The sequence below is a fragment of the Pagrus major genome, chromosome 13, assembly GCF_040436345.1.
Source record: "Pagrus major chromosome 13, Pma_NU_1.0".
Taxonomy (NCBI): Eukaryota; Metazoa; Chordata; class Actinopteri; order Spariformes; family Sparidae; genus Pagrus; species Pagrus major.
In genome coordinates, this window is record NC_133227.1 from 6,754,357 (window position 1) to 6,773,138 (window position 18,782).

The following is an 18,782-nucleotide window of genomic DNA, read 5'->3' on the forward strand; positions in this document are numbered from 1 at the left end:
AATAATACTAAGTACAATACGTATCAAGCACAGTGTTAAAATAAACGAAGTTATGAGTAGGTTTGTGTATAATTTTAAAGTTGTATTTACCTAAATGACCATGTTCACATAAGCATCACTTGTCTATGGAGGGCAGCAACGCGCGCGGGGGGGGCGATGCGCCCGCATCCAACTCCAGTAGAAGAAGAAAACGGTGCGTCGGTGAAATAGTTCCCTCTTCATCATCAAAACACAAAGCAGTGTCAGGTAAGAGCTATATTTGCTGTTTTAACGAGTAGTATCCACTAAGCCTTAATATGCATGCCTGCCAGTATTTCTTGTTGAACAAGTATCCTTGTGTTGAAGGTAGAAACAACAACCCATACGTTATAACAGGCTCTTTTGCTAACTTATTAGCTGCTAGCTTAGCTCGCTAAGTAGCACTACGTTACAGTAAGAGGCTAATGTTTTGACATTGGTGAGTGCTTGGCAATGTTGTTGTCGTTGTTGTTTGTAGCACTGAAGTACCAGTCTCATTCAAAACTTTAAATCTTATAAACATTTGCAAGTTGAATGACTGGAAGCAAACGCTGTTTGCAGTTAGCGTCAGTACGCTGATTAAAACGATTGTGACTTTGTATTCAAATGTGTTTCTCTGTGTGGAAGACTTAAAGGTCGGCACAGAGGAGGAGAATGGATGCCCTCACCCATATGCTTACAGATCCTCTTGATCCAAAAGAAGAAAACGATGGACAAATCACAGAGGAATGCATGCTAGGGAACTGTAGAGTGAATCTCCCAGAGGACCTACTAGAGGACGTGAGTTTCCTGAGGCCCACTGATGGAATGCTGGTCTTTCATGCTTTGTTCAGTTGTTTACAAATGTAAGACACAATACATTATTTTTTTATTTTGTTTGCAACAGCCTGAGATTTTCTTCTCTGTGATGAGTGAAAGCACCTGGAGTGAAGTTCTGTCAGATTCGCAGAGGCAGCACCTTCGTCAGTTTCTGCCACAGTTTCCTGACAACAATGTTGCGGAGCAGGACAGCACCATCAGTGACCTATTCAACAACAGAGATTTTAACTTTGGAAATCCCCTTCATCTTGCACAAAAACTATTCAGAGGTGCTTCTTGGTTATCCCCTTATTTACCCACCAACACACAATTCAGTCACACTGAGTGAATTTTTTAGGCACTTTGTGATCCCTACTCTCATTATCTCAACCCAGATGGTTACTTCAATCCTGAGGTGGTCAAATACAGACAATTGTGCGCCGAGTCCCAGAGGAAGCGACAGTTGTACTCCCTTCAGCAGTATTACCACAGATTGTTGAAGCAGATCCTCGTCTCCAGAAAGGTATATTCATAAAAGTTTTAAGTACAAGACCCATGACCACTTTCAAGTAGTTTAAATGTGTCTTCCTGTTGTAGGAGCTGCTGGAGTTCGCAGTTCACAATGGCCTGGACTTTCCACCAAAAAGAAAGTTACCATCTAAGACTCATGCTGAAATGCGGGAGCCAAGGGTGAGAAGAAGATTGAGCCGCATATTAAAGGAGGTCAAAACTGAGTGTGGGGACAGCAATGCTTCATCTGATGATGAAGGTCAGTCTTCTCGACCCTAATAAGACAACACAAGCTGATTTAGTCGTTAGTACATAATGTGACAATGAAAAAAAGGGTGAAAAAAATTCAAATGTGAAAAGATGTCAAATAAAGAGAGATTTAAACATGAATAAGAAACATTACAAGATTATCAGTATGAAATTCAGATGTATTAAACTGACTATCAGTGCTTTTATGCAGCAGCATGTCTTATTATCAGTATTATTATTATTATTATTATTATTATTAATATTATTATTATTATTATTATTGCATATGCTTGTAGACATATCATTATGGACTCCGGCACCACAATCCCCTTCTTCTCCGACACCAACCATCTCACTCAGAGTTCTTCCCAGCCTCTCCACCCAAGACATGAAGACTACCGGTCAGTGATTTTGGCAATATCGAGAAGGTGTAAAGATGTAAAGATGTAATGTGTAAAGAGATTTATTTTTTCTTCACAGAAAAATTAGAACTAGGGGAGCGGGACTTGAAAGCCATGCTGCAAAACCACAGAGAGAAGAGGAAACGACAGCCAGTAAGAAAGAAAATAAACACAGATATGGTTTAGTTTATATGTGTACAGTGTTTCACCAATGATTGATTTACTCAGGACCATCCAGACTTGATGACCTCTGATATCCACCTTGGAGACATACTCTCAAGAACAAATATTGGTCGGAAGGGGACTATGCGTGAGTAAAGAGATTGATAGATAAGCATAAGTCCTAAACCAAAGTCTTGTTTCGTTGATTTCATGGCACACAGTCGATATGTTTTTTTCCTTTTTTTTTCTTCTAGCACTCTTTGATCTGTCTCTGCCTAAGAAGAAGATAAAAGATGAGAGAAAGAAGAAGAAAATGAGGACAATAAAAGTGGAATCTGAGGATCCCTGTGAAACTCTTGCACCTTCAGACACCCCATCCGCTCCACCAGCGAACATCATCAACTCATTGCCGGACACACCGTCTACTCCACTGCCTAACATCAAGGAGGAGTGAGTATAGCACCACGCTGGTGTCAAGAATATTTACATAATTGTGTGTTTGCTTGTGTGTGTAATGGAAAGAACCATCTTTATTGCAGGATTGTGGAGGAGTGTCAGAGCAGCCCGGTTATGGTAGAGGAAATAGCTGTAAGTTTCTTCAGCTTGTTGGAGAACATCTTAAGGACAGAACACCTTTCCAGTACTTCAATGGTATGCACTCATTTCAGAGTCTCACATACATATTGTAAAATTCATCATGGTTCCGAAAAAACATTATGACGCCTACATTTTGATCCCTCAGTTGGAGGATAAAGTTCAACTGTGGCAGTCGTCTCCAGCCAGCTCCCTCAACGTGTGGTTTTCAGCTGTCCCATGTTGGTCTGACTTGGTTCTTCAAGCCCTGCAGTTTCTTGCAGGAGAGACTAAAGGTAAGTAGAAGTAGTCGCAAATACTGAAATGTCAGACTTAGTTTTCCACCTCATTTCATTCATGTATTTTTCCCCACATTCTATATCTGTTAATCAGATGGCATGATGGCGCTCCCCAGCGGCTTTTCTCCATTTGTGGAATTTTCCGATGAAACTCAGCAATGGAGGTGGATCGGTACGAAGGATCAACTATTGAAATTCCAGGTTGATACAGTTTTTAGTATTCAGATTAATTGTATTCTCGATCATTTCTTATAGGCCCCACTCAGGATACAGAGAAGGATGTCAGCGCACTCTGTCAGCTGTGGCTGGACTCCAAAGATTTAGTTGTCAAGGTAATATATTGCAGTTTCAGCAATAATTATACAGTTCATACTAGGGCTGAACAATTAATTGAAAGCTTGTCAAAATTGCCCTATGGCAAGCTGCAATTCTTTGATAAAAAGTTAACTCCAAACTGTGGTGTTACAAAGATGCCTCAGCCTATGAGTCACATCCTCCAGGAAATTTGGTACAGACTGCAGAAAAGGTCACATCATCTTTCTCAGTGAAAATTAAATCAAAAATGACCACTCCCACTAATTCCGTGACTCATTACGTAACCGCAATATCTGTCTAAATAAATGTAATATGATTATTTTATTGCTTTTTTTGGCATATCAGTCAGCCCTAGTTCATACTGTACAATGCTATTTTTGATTGCCAGTGTTTTATTTGTGACAAAATTTACACAGGCTTCTTTGTCTTCCACAGACAGAAAATGAAGACATGTTGGAGATCACCTCTCCCATACCAAGAGTGTAAGATTCAGTGATTCATGAAGCATTTTTTGGGTTGCTGGTGGAGTATAAATTTGTTATTTACCAATTTAATTTAGTGTATTTTAAAGGGATGATGCACCCCAAAATCAAAAATAAATTTTCCTTTTACCTGTAGTGTAGTTTGGTAGGAAGAAAATGGGTCTTACTATTGAGTTTTTCAAATGTTTGGAGGTTTAATTTGGCACTTTGAGCACCCCAAACAAAGTGCCATCTAGTTCCAATATATTTGAGAGAAAGCCAACATCTCTATGGCTGATATCTCCAAAACTATCTCTAAAATAATCTAAATGGATGAATAAAACTACTGGTGGGAGGAAAATATGTATTTTTGATTTTGGGTTGAACTCTCCCTTTTAAATAGCAACTGCATCACCAAAAAAGAATGTGCTTCATTGTGATTGAAGATGACAGTTATTTGTAGCCTTACATTAACACACTGAAGTAGTTTGAGTTGCAGTATCACGGTTGGTAACAGTGTTATCTCTCTAACCAAGCAGTTCAACTGATTACGTGGTGCGGCCCAGCACTGGAGATGAGAGACAAGTGTTTCAAATCCAGGTTTGTTGTGCTACTGGAATTATTTTTCTTATTTATAACGTTTTGCATTTTTTGCCTGGACATGAGCTCTCAAAGCTGATGTAATTTTTGTATTTGTTTATCAGGAGCAGCAGCGATACAACCAGCCACATAAAGCCTTCACCTTCAGGATGCACGGCTTTGAGTCTGTGGTGGGGCCAGTTAAAGGGGTGTTCGATAAGGAGATGTCTCTCAACAAAGCCCGGGAGCACACTCTACTCCGCTCAGACCGACCACCATACGTCACTATTCTCTCTTTGGGTCAGACCTTCTGTTTTACTCTAAACTCCATTGTCAAGATGTAGAGGAACTGGTGCTTTAAGTGTGTGCAATGGAAACCAGTCACACGACTCTGACGTCTCCCATCTCTCTTCTGTAGTGCGGGATGCAGCAGCCAGGTTACCCAATGGAGAGGGAACAAGGGCAGAGATCTGTGAGCTGTTGAAAGACTCACAGTTTCTTGCTCCAGATGTCACTAGTGCACAGGTGTGATATATTTTACATGTACCTCTTTTACTTACTCTGTCAGAGTAATTCATTTTGTGTGGACCTTACACTGGCCTGTGCAAGAACCACTTTCCAAAGGCTAATGCTGCCTTCTCAGTTGTTTTCTTATGGTGACATTTCCTTTATGTAAAGAGCTTACTTTTCCATTTAGGTGAACACAGTTGTCAGTGGGGCTCTGGATAGACTTCACTATGAGAAAGACCCCTGTGTGAAGTATGACATCGGTCGCAAACTCTGGATTTACCTGCACCGCAGTCGCAGTCAAGAGGAGTTTGGTAAGCAATCGTGTGCTTGATGTTTGAGCAGAAGTGTAAAGATCTCTAATCCTCAGGCTTTGTACAAAGTCTTGAAAGTTTGTTCAGTTCTTTTCTTAAATCTGTTATGTTTTCAAGGTTAGGAACATGCCTGAACTTGAATATTTTCCCTGAAAAATGCTTGATTTTCAATCTTGTGTTTCATACACAATCTCTTACTGTATGTAAACCAAAAATCTTTTAATATTTGAAATGAACCATCACGTTGTTATATTTGTTTGTTGTCCCCTGGCATTGAAAATTGCAAGAATGAAATGATCATGATCAAAACGTACAATCAAAAGTTAATGAGTCACTGGAAAAATAAACAATATATATTGATTCATGTGGCTATAAATGAATTCTGGCTTTAAAAAATTAGAAATTTTTGGTTTAGGTGCGTTGAAAGTGCTTGAATTCTACTCTTTAAAACCTGTACAAACCCTGAATCCTGTAGTTTTTGGGTAGAGACTGCCAGTAAGGAACCAATTATGTAGTTTTAATATCTACAAATGTCTAAATAGAAGATTTATTTCATTTCATACAACCCCTTCTCCCATCCAGAGAGGATCCACCAGGCTCAAGCTGCTGCTGCAAAAGCAAGAAAAGCCCTACAGCAGAAACCCAAACCTGCATCTAAGCCGGTGGGTCCACTGCCTCCGTTTTTATCACAATCTCTATTTAGCTTTTATACTGTATGCAAGGCACTGTTGAAGTTGTGCTGCTGCTGTTGATTATGAATCTCAAGCCCTGTTTATGTTTTAGAAGTCTGGAAGTAAGGATGGAGGCAGTAAAACTCCTGGGTGTCTGGAGGGAGGACAAGATATTGGCTCCAATCCCATGTCGCCAACCCCTACTACACCCACCATAACCACACCAGGAACCCCTAAGTCACCTTTACCCTGCACAGCCACCACTCCAACAAAGACAGGAGTCCCAGATACAATCAAATCCAGCCCAGGGTCAGTGTGACACAAGACTTTTTTTCTTCATATTAATACTGTTCAGTACATACACCCATGTTTCATCTGTCTCTTATGTATTGCTTCTGCTCCTTTTTGCTCTTCCAGTGTTCTTCTTGTGTCCCCTCCTTCGTTGCCCCAGCTGGGAGCCATCTTACCCAGCAGTCAGGCTGCTCCAACTGTTTCGCAGCCAGTCACATCCCAACACGCGGCCAGGATAGTGAGTCACCTGGCGGCAGGCTCCCTCCCTCAGGTGCGGGTGGTTTCCACTCAGTCTGGTCTTGTTTCTTCGGCAGGAAGTCAGCAGGCCACAATGGTACATCAGACCCCTCACCAGATCAGGATGCCGGTGTCGGTGGCAGCCAAGGGCATTTCACAGGTAGCAAGATTAAGCACTGTTTTTATTGTTGTGCATATTGTGAATGTATAAATAACTGGATTTTGTTGTGTATATCAATAGGCAGTGGTTTCTGTACCTCTGAGGAGTCAGTCTGCTAGTAGTCCAGTCCAGGTGCCGACCACTCTGTCTGTGTCGGCCGTAGCTGTGGCCAAACCTCAAACTGGATCACCCGGTAGCCCGGCTAATAACCCTGCCTCCCCTGCTGTGTTGCAAGGGGTCGCAAGCCCAAATATCAAACAGGTGAACCAGCTTGTTTCTACTGGGATATTTGTTCAGTTTGGCAACTTCTTGGATCCCTTTGAAAAATCCATATTCTTAAATGAGTAATACGTGTAATTTACCATGTTAATGATCACAAGATTTATCTGTTGGTATGTTAACATTTATTTCCTTTAAAGGTGTCCATCACTGGCCAGTTGGGAATGAAGACTCCAGGAGGAGCAGGAATTCCAATAACCGCCACAAACCTGCGCATCCAGGGTAAAGATGTCCTCCGTCTTCCACCATCCTCCATCACCACCGATGCTAAAGGCCAGACAGTGCTGCGGATCACCCCAGACATGATGGCAACTCTCGCCAAATCCCCAGTTGCGACTGTCAAACTCACTCCTGACTTCCTGACCACTGCCACCACAGGCAGCAAGAGCATATCCGCCACTCTCCATGTGACGTCACCACACCCTTCAGCTTCTTCTGCCTCTGTTGCTACATCCTGTACAGGGGAGGTACAGACCACTAAAGCAGGGACTGTTGCCTCCACCTTGCTGAAGGCTGCAGGTGACACAGCCATACGCCTTATGCCGACATTGGCCGTCAGTGTGGCTGACCAGAAATCTAGGACCTTCACCACCGTGTCCTCCCCGGACAAGAGTGGTGCCACCATTCGAATAATGCCAGGCCTCGGTGTTATACCACAGAAACAGGGTCAGACCATCACAATGACGACCACCACTGGTGGTAAACCACTCACAGCATCTACATGTGCTAATGTCGTGACCATGGCCGCCAGTGTTGTGGCTGGTGCGAAAGGGATCACAGTTGCTCCTGGAGCCTCGGGCTCACCTCTGACGCTAGGAACAGCTACAGCCACAGTGCGGCAGGTCCCTGCTTCTGTGGTTACTACCACAACGGTAAGAGGATTGTTCAGTTTCTGAATATATTTTCAGGAAATTGCGAGTTTTTTATGTGTAGTTTTGGCCATCATTCCCATCAGATGAGGCAGGTAGTACAGGCATAGTACATGTTAGAGAATGTTAATATTTTGATTTTGATATTTTTAGCTCCACTTAAAAGGATGTTTCAATTTCATGTTTAGTCAGTTGAGTCAAACTATTTTCAGGCTGTACATTTAAGAAGCAGCATTGCCTCAAGGGGGGGCTGTTGGGTTGTTCTTTGTCTTGTGTCACTTTGTCGCTTCCTGTAAGGAAATTATGTTTCAGGTTACAGCTGCAACTAACGATTATTTTCATTATCAATTAATCTGCTTTTTTATTTTGACGACAATTAATTTTCTTTCAACTAATTCATTAATCTGCTAATCACTGCAACACTATTTAATGTGCTCCTTCAGTTCCCCGCTGACAAAAGCCAGCAATTTAATAGAAGGAAAATATTTTCTAACACCACAAACACATCTCTTACATTACAGAAAATCTCAATAGCCTTGTACAAACAAACAGTTTTTCAAGAGATGTTAAAAAAGGGTAGTGTTCTAAGCAATATATTGTTCTGCAGATTCACCCAAATGTTTACTCACCGAGGCCACGAGATATCAGATCTCCTTGTCGGAGAACAAATCTACTAGATGCTTCCTCCCAAAAGCCTCTCTGAATAGTTGATTTATTGATTTGCACAGTTTCCCCCAGAGAGAATCAGAGTTCATTTGAGAGGAACTCATCAGCTTTTATCTCAGTTTCTCCAAACACCAAGCCTGCTGCCACCTAGTAAATCAATTAAACTGTGAATTATACATTTGTAGTTATTTATACCTAAATGACTGCTGTGACATGTGTATTGTGATTCCCTCTGCGTTGTTTATTTAAGAAGCTCTCCTAAAACATGTTTCTGTACTTACTCTGACAACATTATAGGGGAAGTTACCTGCACGGATAACTGTGCCCCTCTCTGTCCTCAACCAACCACTGAAGAGCAAGAGCGTTGTGACCACGCCTATTGTGAAAGGAAGTCTAAACACAAAGTAAGTGTCATCGTGCGTTATGTTATTTCTTTTTTATCATTCTTACTGAGAATTGCAACTATTTATTAAACTGAAGTGGTAAAGTTATTCATTTAGGAGCCTCTTAAATATATTTATTTTTATTTATCTGTATTTCTTTAGACGGTTGATAGACTGACATGTTTATGTGCTTTTCCTCTCTTGTCTGAGCAGTCTCAGCAGTCTGGGCAGGAACATCATCCTGACCACCATGCCTGCTGGCACGAAGCTGATCGCAGGGAACAAACCAGTCAGCTTTGTCACAGCACAGCAGTTCCAGCAGCTTCAGCAGCAAGGACAGGCCACACAGGTGGGCTTATATTTCACTTTTTTAAGTTGCAAAAGAGAGTTTTGTCAAGAAAAGGGGATTTATAACACCTGTTCAATGTTCAATGTTTCATGTTGTTATTATACAAGACACAGCTATGTTATAATAACCACTAAATGTTTTTTTGCTGTTTGTGTTTTACAGTCAATGTAATTTGCCACCAAAACCTTCATAAAAAACCCTAATGTTATTCGATGGTTTCAATTTCTTTAGGTTCGCATCCAGACCGTTCAGGCCCAGCAGCTCCAGCAGCACATGGCAACAGGCTCCCCAAAGTCTGTTTCCACAGTTGTAGTCACAACAGCACCTTCGCCCAAATGTGCACCCGATCCCCCGCCCGCACCTCAACAGTGATCTCTTGCCATGAATTATAGGTCCACTGCACGATATACGTGCCTGTATTTGGTCGTTGAAGTACTTCTGTTCTCAAGCTTTTTCAGGCTCATTCGTCTTGTTTCTACTCTTACAAATGAAGTTATTGTTATTGCAGCGTGCAGTTTGGCTTTGTATCTTTTGTGGATGATACCCACAAAAGCGAGAATCATAATTCTTCTCTGTAAACTCTATGGGAGGATGTTGATCTCTGCAGGGTTGGCAGCATCACCAGTATGTTAAAAACTGTCACTACATTTCAAAGTTTAAAGTTAAAAATATAGTATAAAACAGCTCACCTGGCTGTAGACAACTACAATCAGGTTGCATAGAAATCCTGATTTACTTTTTCTTTCAGCTGTTGACAAACTTGAAAAAGCCCAGCTGATCAGTTGATATTCCACCTAAATATAACCAGAAATCAAAACTTGTTGGAACCAATAATTCAAATTCTGAAATTGTCACTTCCTTAAATGTGTGATTTAATATCAACAAATGTAAAGTGAATTAGACTGATGTCTGTCTGATTTATTTGAATGTTGTGACTTGTTGATTTGTGTTTTAATACATTATTTGTTCTCTTATCCGGTGTTTTATTTTATAGCATTCCATACATAAAATACTTTAACAGACCATAATATCAGATCATATTTCAACAGATGTGGGTTGTTTTTTTTTATTTTATTTTTTTACAAAAACATCAGAAGTACATAAAACAGCAGATTTGTTTTTAGACACATCAGCATAGTGAAAAATAAGAACAATTTCAAAACAACTATAACCATGCATTCACTCTTCATCCGACTCTTCAAGCAAAGCTTTCTGGGAGCTTGATTTGGAGGATGTATTTCGCATTCCGATCTCTATGTCCCGTCCCTTTCCTGAGAATCGCTTCATGGTGCTGTTGGCACAAGAAAAAAAAAGGAAACACGTGAGCAACATTAAGATTGCACATCAAAGTTAACGATGTCGATATATTGGTTTCGTAAGTGTTTTCACAAACAGTATCTTGTGAGGAAAGACAAATTTCCAAAATGTACTTAGAAGACCTAAACCAAGTTCTCAGTTTTGACCACTATTGGTGCATACAGTATGTGTGCATCAGTAGTATGAGGGTAATGTGATACACATTTTCTGCCAACCAGTAATGCATCAATAAAAACAGAGGAAAACAACCTGATGGAAACAATACAGGTTTCAAAACATTTAAATACTCATTCAACATGTTTAGTAGGTCTTGAGCATATCGTGCATCTTGGTGAGATATGTTTATTGTAAACAAAACCATGTTGACTATAAAAACTTCACAGGGTATCTTGAAAAGCAGGTCCACTAATTTACAGTACAGGAAGGCAGAACAAACACACTGTTATCAACTGATTTATTGTATATTTGTTCATGTATGTGTGTCATGCTCTCTAGATTATGTTAACATTAATACAATCAAATGGGTTTCCTTGTACCAGGAAGGAGGCTAATCTAGCACATATAGAGAGCACTCAAAATGTCTTCTAGCAACAGTCCAAGAGCTCTGTGAACCCAAAATTTAGCTCCTGACAGGTAGCACCCTAAATTACTAAGATACGTAATACAAAGGCAACAAGCCCATTTCATCCTTTGTTTTGGCTGATTGTCTCTGCATTGCCAGGAGACAGACAAGCTCATGTTATAGTAGTTTAACTGCTATTGTTTACTTGCCCTTAAAATTTCCCCCTAGAATGAATCCACCTCATCATGTTATGGTGGAAAACTGAAGTGAAATTGTGAGATCATATGTATCCTGGAAATGAAGAAGTGAGTTACTTAAACCATACGACTATAATGTATTTTAATCCAAATGTTTATCAGTTATTTACCTTGTTCTGCATAAAACCTATACCCGTGGCACATTAAAGGGGACCTATTACGCTTTTGCAGTTGTTTCCACTCATTCATTGTGTTATATAGTTTCTTGTGCATGTAAAAGGTCTTAAATTGACATAATATGTCTCCTTTAAATCATTTTAGTTCTAAAGTGTGTAGGTAAAGAAAAGGGAACTTACAACCAAACCACAGAGAAAGTGGTGCCAACCAAAAGCAGTGCCACTGCTAAATGCCAGCAAAAGCACATTGTGACAAACATGACGTTGCCATGTTGTTCCAGGTCCCACTGCGGTCCACTTAATGGGTAAAGCACAAATCCAATCTGAAATGACACATAGTGTTATGAAGGAGTGAACTGCAAACATTCTGTCTTTACAAAAGCAGACATTGTGTTTGAAAAGCGGGCAGGTTTTGGCTGACCGATTTCAAATCTCTTACAAGAGGGTAAGAATAAACTAATTTGGTGCAGATAAAGCTTTTAAAATATATAATGACAGCTATTGACAGCCTAGAGTATATAAAAAAAAGGTTATACACATTAATGTATACACAAGCTCTAGCAAATGGGCTCCTTTAAGTATTCCTTGTTGTTTAAGTGTATACATGGGTCTCATTTTTGCTAATCACCTGGAAGAACCACGAGCCCTGCAGGATGAACAGGCATCCTCGGAGCAGCTCCAGAATAATGTTGTCTCTTATGAACACCTCCAACATGGTGCTGGCCGATCCACTGAACACAGCCACCAGCAGCAGGGTATGGATGTGAGCATCCAGATGGGGCCGACTTTGCACGTGGTAATAGAACAGAAACCCTGACATGGGAGAGTCGAACACAAAACATGACTCAAACACGTGACAGAGGTAGGTGTCAAGTATTTCAAGATAACTAAAATATTGTTATATAATGACTCTGTATTTCAGAAAAGTGACAGTATGTCAAAATAATGACTTCATATTGCAGAATAATGACTTAATACCTCAGAATAATGTCTTAATATCTCAAAATATTAACTTAAAAAACATACCTTCAACAAAAAGAGCCAAGGAGATGACAAGGCGGTCAACACCAGCCGGTACCAGTGTGGATGCAGTATTGGCAACAATAGCAATCCCAGCGAGCCCAAAGAACAGATACATGGTGCTGTGCTGCCAGTTCATCAGCTTGACCCATGAGTGGTTCTCACTGTCATAAAGGTGGGCATGTGGCCCATCCACCACAAACTGTTCAACCATAATACCTGGAAAAGGACAACATGAGGCCAAATGAGATGAGTCATGAACAGGTTTTAGAACGTTGAACTGTGTGCAGATGAATTGAGAGAAAAACTGACCAACAAATGAAGCAAAGATTATAAATCCTCCCTCAGTATACTCCATTCTTTTGAAGAAAGGTGGCATGATTTGCCTTCCTTTAGGCTGATTTGTCCTCCAGTAGTGGTGGAGGATGCATTTCACTGTCAACCAAAAGCCGTAGATCAGGAAAAAGGAGCCAGGAATGGCATGTCCTCCGAAGTTGGCCATTGTTAGGCCTGAAAACATAAGAAAATACAACTCAGTAGTCAATAACACTCATTTAATGCGAAAAACAACATTTTTATTGTGGGTCAATGTTGTTACTGCTGTAAATGTGTGACTCCACTTTAAGGTCAAAGTACAAGCTCGGAGCATTATTTTATGGTGTTTTGAGCTCTGTAATGATTACAAGCAATCGAGTGTCATTTAAAGGAAGAGAGGCCAAAAATAGCTGCTGACAATGACATAACCACAGTCACAGGATGGTAGATTGTTTGCATGTAAGGGCTTTTGCAAAGTAAAATGTCATCATGGTTAGGTAACCAGCTCATGTATACAGTATCATTTTGCCAAATATTTATGAAAAGCATTAACAAAAAGGCTGAAAATATTCTCAAATTAAAATGTCATTGAGTGAGGTGGAGTTAATGTCAACCAAAACATCAGTCATGTCAACCACTAGTAGTTTTAATGATACATTAAAGGAGCACTATGTTTTTTTGGGGAAATTTTAATTAGAAGAGAAAGATCTTTAATGACTGATGACCTTAAAGGACAACACAATTTCATACTGTTTTACTTTGTTTATATTTGGCGAACCCTGCCACCTTTCTAGATTCAAACAGTGTTCTGGGGACCTTATTTTCCTCTGAGAACAGCTTGCTTATTCAATTATGGAAAAAATAAATATTCTGTTGCTCATTTGTCTTGCAAACATGAAATTCAAATCAAACAGGCCAGTTGTCTTGTCAACTTACACTGAAAAAAAGCACTTAACCCATTTCTAACATCTCAGTTTTAGCCATATTGGTTGCACTCACTAAAATGTTACAGATAACGCATGAAAAGGTGAGCAATGTGCTTTCAATGCACTGGTGCCACTGTGTGAAATATAAAGATTAGAGCCATAGAATCATGTCACGCTTTTTCTCTTTTTTTTATGTTAACGGTTGAATTACTGCTTTCAAAATGTCCTATATGTAACTTCCTGCTGTTGTCCTCAGTATCTGTGGACATGAGGCAGGGGTGTATTCAACATTTGCATGTGCAGTCAGACAAGTTTTTCTTGACTAGCCCTGTTTGACTTGATGAGTCTACTCATCTCTTCCTTTCCCTCTTCAGCCTCACACGTCTTCATATAAATTATCAGTAGGAACAGGTCTGTATAGATGGAGTCTTCAGGAGATTGTAAACTTTAACTACAAATATCACTAAAAGCATAATGTAGGCGAGCTGTTATACAACAGCCCCTGTGCAGTTACTAAATGTGAAAATGAAGCTTTCCTGTCACAGCTGGAAAACACAGCTAACAGACTGTACATACCTTCCGCTCTGCTGCTAATTCCAAAAGATTGAGAAGCTTTTGGGAAATCTGTCAGTGCTGGCAGCTGTCAGTTTGAGAGCATGCTGGTTCTGTGTAAACTGTGCACACCTGTTGTCTTCAGTGCAGTTCTAACCTGTACTGACATCATCGTATAGCCCCACCCATCATTTGCATTGGTTTCTATGAACAAGGGACATCCTCCTGGGGATGAGCTGTGACAGTCAAGCAGAAAAACAATACCAGACTAAAGATCATGTTGTTTATTTAGGCATTTATTAAGTTAAAAAAAAGGAGATTTTCTTTGACACATGTCATCGTGTAGCTGAAGTATTTATATAACAACAGGTCTATTATTTATTTTGCCTTTCCATGACATGAAATTAGTCTAAAACAATAATTCCATTAAAAAAGAAGCTTCAGAGCTTAAAAGATATTTAGTGAGAACTTACTACTTCCTTCAAATTTGAGTTAATGCCTAAGCTCAGACACAAACTGTGTGCACAAGGAGAGGCAGCAGTACTGCTCTGAAATGAACTTTGCACCCGTTCTCAAGGAATCTTTATTGCCGTCATTGCCATGGTCAAATGATGATAATTCCTCAGGTAAAGCCAGAGAGCTACTTCAAATACAAAACTGAATGTTGTTAAAAAATGTTTGTCATTAAAGCTCACATTGAATTCACACATCAAAATAGTAATATAATAATATAGGGCTGCACACTATGGTAAAATTATTATTATTTTTTAAATCAGATTGTGCTTATTTGACAGATATTATGATTGGGATGAGTCACAGCTAACAAGAATGATCATATACATCACAACTATCTTCTTCACTGAAAAAACTATCAAAGGAGCACTATGTAACTTTTTTAAGTAACTATTTTGGTTATGTAGTACATCTAAAATGTTAAACTATTTCAAGCTGTATTCCATGTATAGGAAGCTCACATTTTTTGTCTGTTTAGGCCTTTAAAAAAGTTACATAGTGCACCTTTAAAATCATAATGGTATGACGAGTCTGTACTAAAAATCATGTTCTCTTACATGTGGAGGACAAGATTTGTTGGCCACGCCATCTCTTTGAGTAATTGTACAGCCCTATAATAATATATAATGCGTAGACATTTATCTCGTACTTGTGGGGGTTATAGTATAACACAGAATAGTTTTTTCTCTCGAAACGGGTTCTCAGAAGAAGGTACTGGCGTCACTAGAGGGTCTTCTTTGGCATGACTTTCACAGTAGGCCATCAGCTCAGCTGCTGCTTTGGATACCTGTACAGAAAGGTTGTGTTAGTATTTGTGTTTGGATCAAAAAGGGGAGAGAAGGAGAATTTAAGTTATGTAGAGGAAGCTGCATGTAATCTGATAAATTGCCTCCAGTGATGTCACTCAGCGGCTAAGTTGTATTGTGGGTAACGTAGGCGCCAGGTTTTGAAAAAGAAGAAGAATACGTGGAATAAAAAGACGATATCTCTGGTTCTGCTGTATCGATTTTGATCATTTGTTTATAAAGTGACATCACTGGAGGCAATTTATCAGATTACATGCAGCTTCCTCTGGAGCCACAAAACACTTTATACTACTTTTCTCACATATGCAACAGTACTCCCCGAGACCTGTAAACACACTTAAATCTGTAAAATTGGTGAGGTTACCCTTTGAGTATACATAAAAGTAGGCTATATCTCTTTTGAGTCACAAAAAATCTCCACTTTTCCATCATTATCGGCTCTGTGGTTCCGTCATGTGCTCACTCACCATCATCCTCTCTATGTTGACCTCCAGTTTCAACTGCTCGACTGTCTTTCTAGCATCTGCAATCTTGGCCATGTTGTTGGACATCCTGCACTTTTCTCGCTGAAGTCAGCCAGCCTGCAGCAAACATAAATTTGATGGACAAGAGATAACAGCTATGCATCACTGAAGTAGAAGAAAACACACAAACATGGTTGCAACTCTAGAGTGCACATACACACACACACACACACACACACACACACACACAGCAAACACAGCATGTGACAATTCATTGAAGGTATCTGTGCCATGGTTGGAGTCTGTTTCAATTTGCTCATTAATTCTGCTCCCTGGGTCTCAGCTGTGCGTGGCACAGGGAGGGTCTCAAAGGAGGAGGGCAGGCAGGGCAGCTCCCCCAGGGGAGGGCATCCGCTAGTTGAGAGTGTAAATACAGCTAACATTAAAATGAACTTGTTGTGCTTTTAGAGCACATTTGTACAAAACTGCAGATACAAAGATTTTTTATGTATTATTAAAACTCCATCTTTTGTTTCTACACAGCGGCTGTTATGTTGCTCCGCTGCATAGACTGATGCAAAAGATCAATCTCTTAGAGAGCACTGAATGAAAAGCATCATTAGTCAACAACAAAACAGTTATTGTGTGGAATTAATAAGTCAGTTCTATCATCATCATGAAAAATGTCTACATACTAATATAATTCATACTTGGCAGACATGCAGAAATATGTAGAGATGTTTCTATGAATATGTACAAAATTATATTTTATAAGATTTCAAGTCATAATAATCACAAAATCACTCACCTAAAGACCAACAGCAACTGGGTTCCTGGAATGAAAGTCCGCTTGTCTTCCACAGGGCTCTCCGCACCAACTTACTGTAACAAATGAAGTGAGATTAATGGCAAAGATGTGGAGGAAGGCTTCAATTGGTTGCCTCCTTCAAATAATAACCTGTGGTTCTGCCCCCAGGATGGGCTCAGTGCAGCAGTTAAAGGCAACATGTGGTGTGACCTTCATCTCTGGAGTCTCCATCATTCACCTACCTGAGATAACCCAGGAGCTTGTGTTCCTGGATGGAACATAAAATATGAATATATCTTGAAAGGGCTCAAATAGGGATTATGTTTAAATATGAAATCATGCATTTAATTTAAAGACATGAAAAGACATCACATAAGACCTGACGGCAACATGAAAATACATTGGCTGTAATGAGGAAGCTCTCAAGAGAATAGGCAGTGTTGTTCTCCATGACTTTAATTAATTTTCCTGTTTGTAATTAATTCTTAGACAAATTTAATCTTTAATACTTGGATGTGCATTCATTTGATGTGTATTGAGCTTGTTTAATGAGATTAACACTCAATAAGTATAATTTTTGTTATTTAACACAATTTTTGGCTAGAATTCACAATAAAAGTCATCAAGATAATTATTTTATTTTATGTGCTGGAAAAGAGAGTCTAAATTATTTGCAAGGTATAGTCTGACACAGAAAAGAAAGTAATCTTTGGTTCTTATTCTTTGTCACATATTGTACTTTTCATTTGTTTATGATTTTAGCTGTAGGTTAGGGGTAGAAACAACTTGTGGCTGTTTCTCTGACAAAGTCCCATCATTTTCTACAACAGGACAAGATCAGTTGCTACCATGAAATATATCCACTACTAACTTTGCAAGGCAAGTGATTGAGTTTTTGTCTAAATGTGACTTTTCTTAGACAACATAATTATTTGTCTGAGGCTGTAGCGATCCTCTACACTGATGCCAGTCTTTCCTGTAGAGCTGACAGTTATTCCACTCCACAGCAGGGGACAAAGTGGCAGTGTTATGGAGTTAAATGTCAAGTGCCTCATTAACATTTGTTTCCCAGTAGTAATTGGTCTCTCTCTGTGAAAGATGTGGGACCATATGAGTAAAAAGAGCTGCTGCTTCACTTAAACAACCTCTGTCACCAAGGGCCCAAAAATATCATTTGCCCAGTGTAGTGTTGCATAATTCAAGGAGAGAATGTTCAAATTCTTTGGTTCAAGTTAGGACTTATAAATATTGTCCTTACTAGCCTGCGAGCCAACCAGCATGACTCATGCTGTTCATTTATGACGATGTAATGACTCAGAAAAACACATTTACTAAATCAAAAGAAAGGCAAGGGTCACAACTAGGAAGTCACTCAGAACAGGCAAACTAACAAAGTGGTTTGGCAGAGAATCACCTATCTGAGGGTGAGGCAGGCAAAACAAAGGCTGGAAAGCTTGGGTGGATGCAAACTAGACAATCTGGCAGAGTGCGGGTGAAAGATTGGCCTGTTTAATGAGCAGGAACAGGTGAGCAGATAGGCGGGGAAGGTCAGGTATATCAGGAAAATCACAGAGCAGACAACAGAATGAATACTAGGAAGTTGTGGCAGACAGCAGCACATCACGGGACTGATGAAACCAGAGAGGAGAGCAGAGTGTCATATCACACCAAGACTGATGAACTTGTTTTGCAAGACTTCTTTGTTTCAAGTTAACATTTACAGACATCTGTCTTTAGCCAAACTTTTTTTCTCTTTAGAGTTTAAAAAAAAAAATGTGTAGACCAATCGGTAAACACAACTTAAAGAAGCTGCAGGATCACTTCCACCACAGCTAACTAAACAGGAGAAGCAAATCAATTTCATGACTTCTGCTCAAGTCTCTCAGATAAAAACAATAGTTGTGTGTGTGCACACTGCACAGAGATACATGAAATGGTTCAACAGTAATCCTTGACAATGTTTTTGTTATAGCATTTATTTTAATTTGTATGGCGCATTCATTGAGGTCAATGTGGCTGCATTTTATAACAAAAA

At 39.7% G+C, this 18,782-nt stretch overlaps 3 protein-coding genes across 4 annotated transcripts; 1 reads left to right on the plus strand and 2 right to left on the minus strand.

The window, feature by feature from the left end:
* The first annotated feature begins 160 nt into the window (after window positions 1–160).
* On the plus strand, window positions 161–10,065 carry nfrkb (nuclear factor related to kappaB binding protein). Of its 2 annotated transcripts, none has more exons than XM_073479658.1 (26): window positions 161–246; window positions 646–798; window positions 905–1,106; window positions 1,212–1,339; window positions 1,414–1,585; window positions 1,872–1,976; window positions 2,056–2,129; window positions 2,205–2,286; window positions 2,393–2,588; window positions 2,678–2,789; window positions 2,881–3,007; window positions 3,105–3,182; window positions 3,266–3,342; window positions 3,761–3,807; window positions 4,326–4,386; window positions 4,491–4,665; window positions 4,784–4,890; window positions 5,063–5,186; window positions 5,769–5,848; window positions 5,970–6,166; window positions 6,275–6,545; window positions 6,627–6,806; window positions 6,965–7,696; window positions 8,657–8,763; window positions 8,956–9,091; window positions 9,323–10,065. In XM_073479658.1, exons 2-26 carry the CDS (start codon window positions 673–675, stop codon window positions 9,461–9,463), a joined length of 3,837 nt encoding a protein of 1,278 aa, XP_073335759.1. In that variant the 5' UTR covers window positions 161–246; window positions 646–672; the 3' UTR covers window positions 9,464–10,065. The 2 variants fall into 2 exon arrangements, with proteins under 2 accessions (XP_073335759.1, XP_073335760.1); XM_073479659.1 differs by lacking the exon at window positions 161–246 and adding an exon at window positions 332–457.
* A 78-nt stretch (window positions 10,066–10,143) lies between these two features.
* On the minus strand, window positions 10,144–14,270 carry tmem45b (transmembrane protein 45B). The gene is made up of 6 exons (XM_073479660.1): window positions 14,181–14,270; window positions 12,676–12,873; window positions 12,370–12,582; window positions 11,972–12,156; window positions 11,524–11,666; window positions 10,144–10,382 (listed from the first exon to the last, which is right to left on the minus strand). Exons 2-6 carry the CDS (start codon window positions 12,863–12,865, stop codon window positions 10,271–10,273), a joined length of 843 nt encoding a protein of 280 aa, XP_073335761.1. The 5' UTR covers window positions 12,866–12,873; window positions 14,181–14,270; the 3' UTR covers window positions 10,144–10,270.
* A 1,057-nt stretch (window positions 14,271–15,327) lies between these two features.
* gng8 (guanine nucleotide binding protein (G protein), gamma 8) lies at window positions 15,328–16,026 on the minus strand. The gene is made up of 2 exons (XM_073479491.1): window positions 15,943–16,026; window positions 15,328–15,456 (listed from the first exon to the last, which is right to left on the minus strand). The coding sequence occupies exons 1-2, from the start codon at window positions 16,024–16,026 to the stop codon at window positions 15,328–15,330; spliced, it is 213 nt and encodes a 70-aa protein (XP_073335592.1).
* Window positions 16,027–18,782: the final 2,756 nt, after the last annotated feature.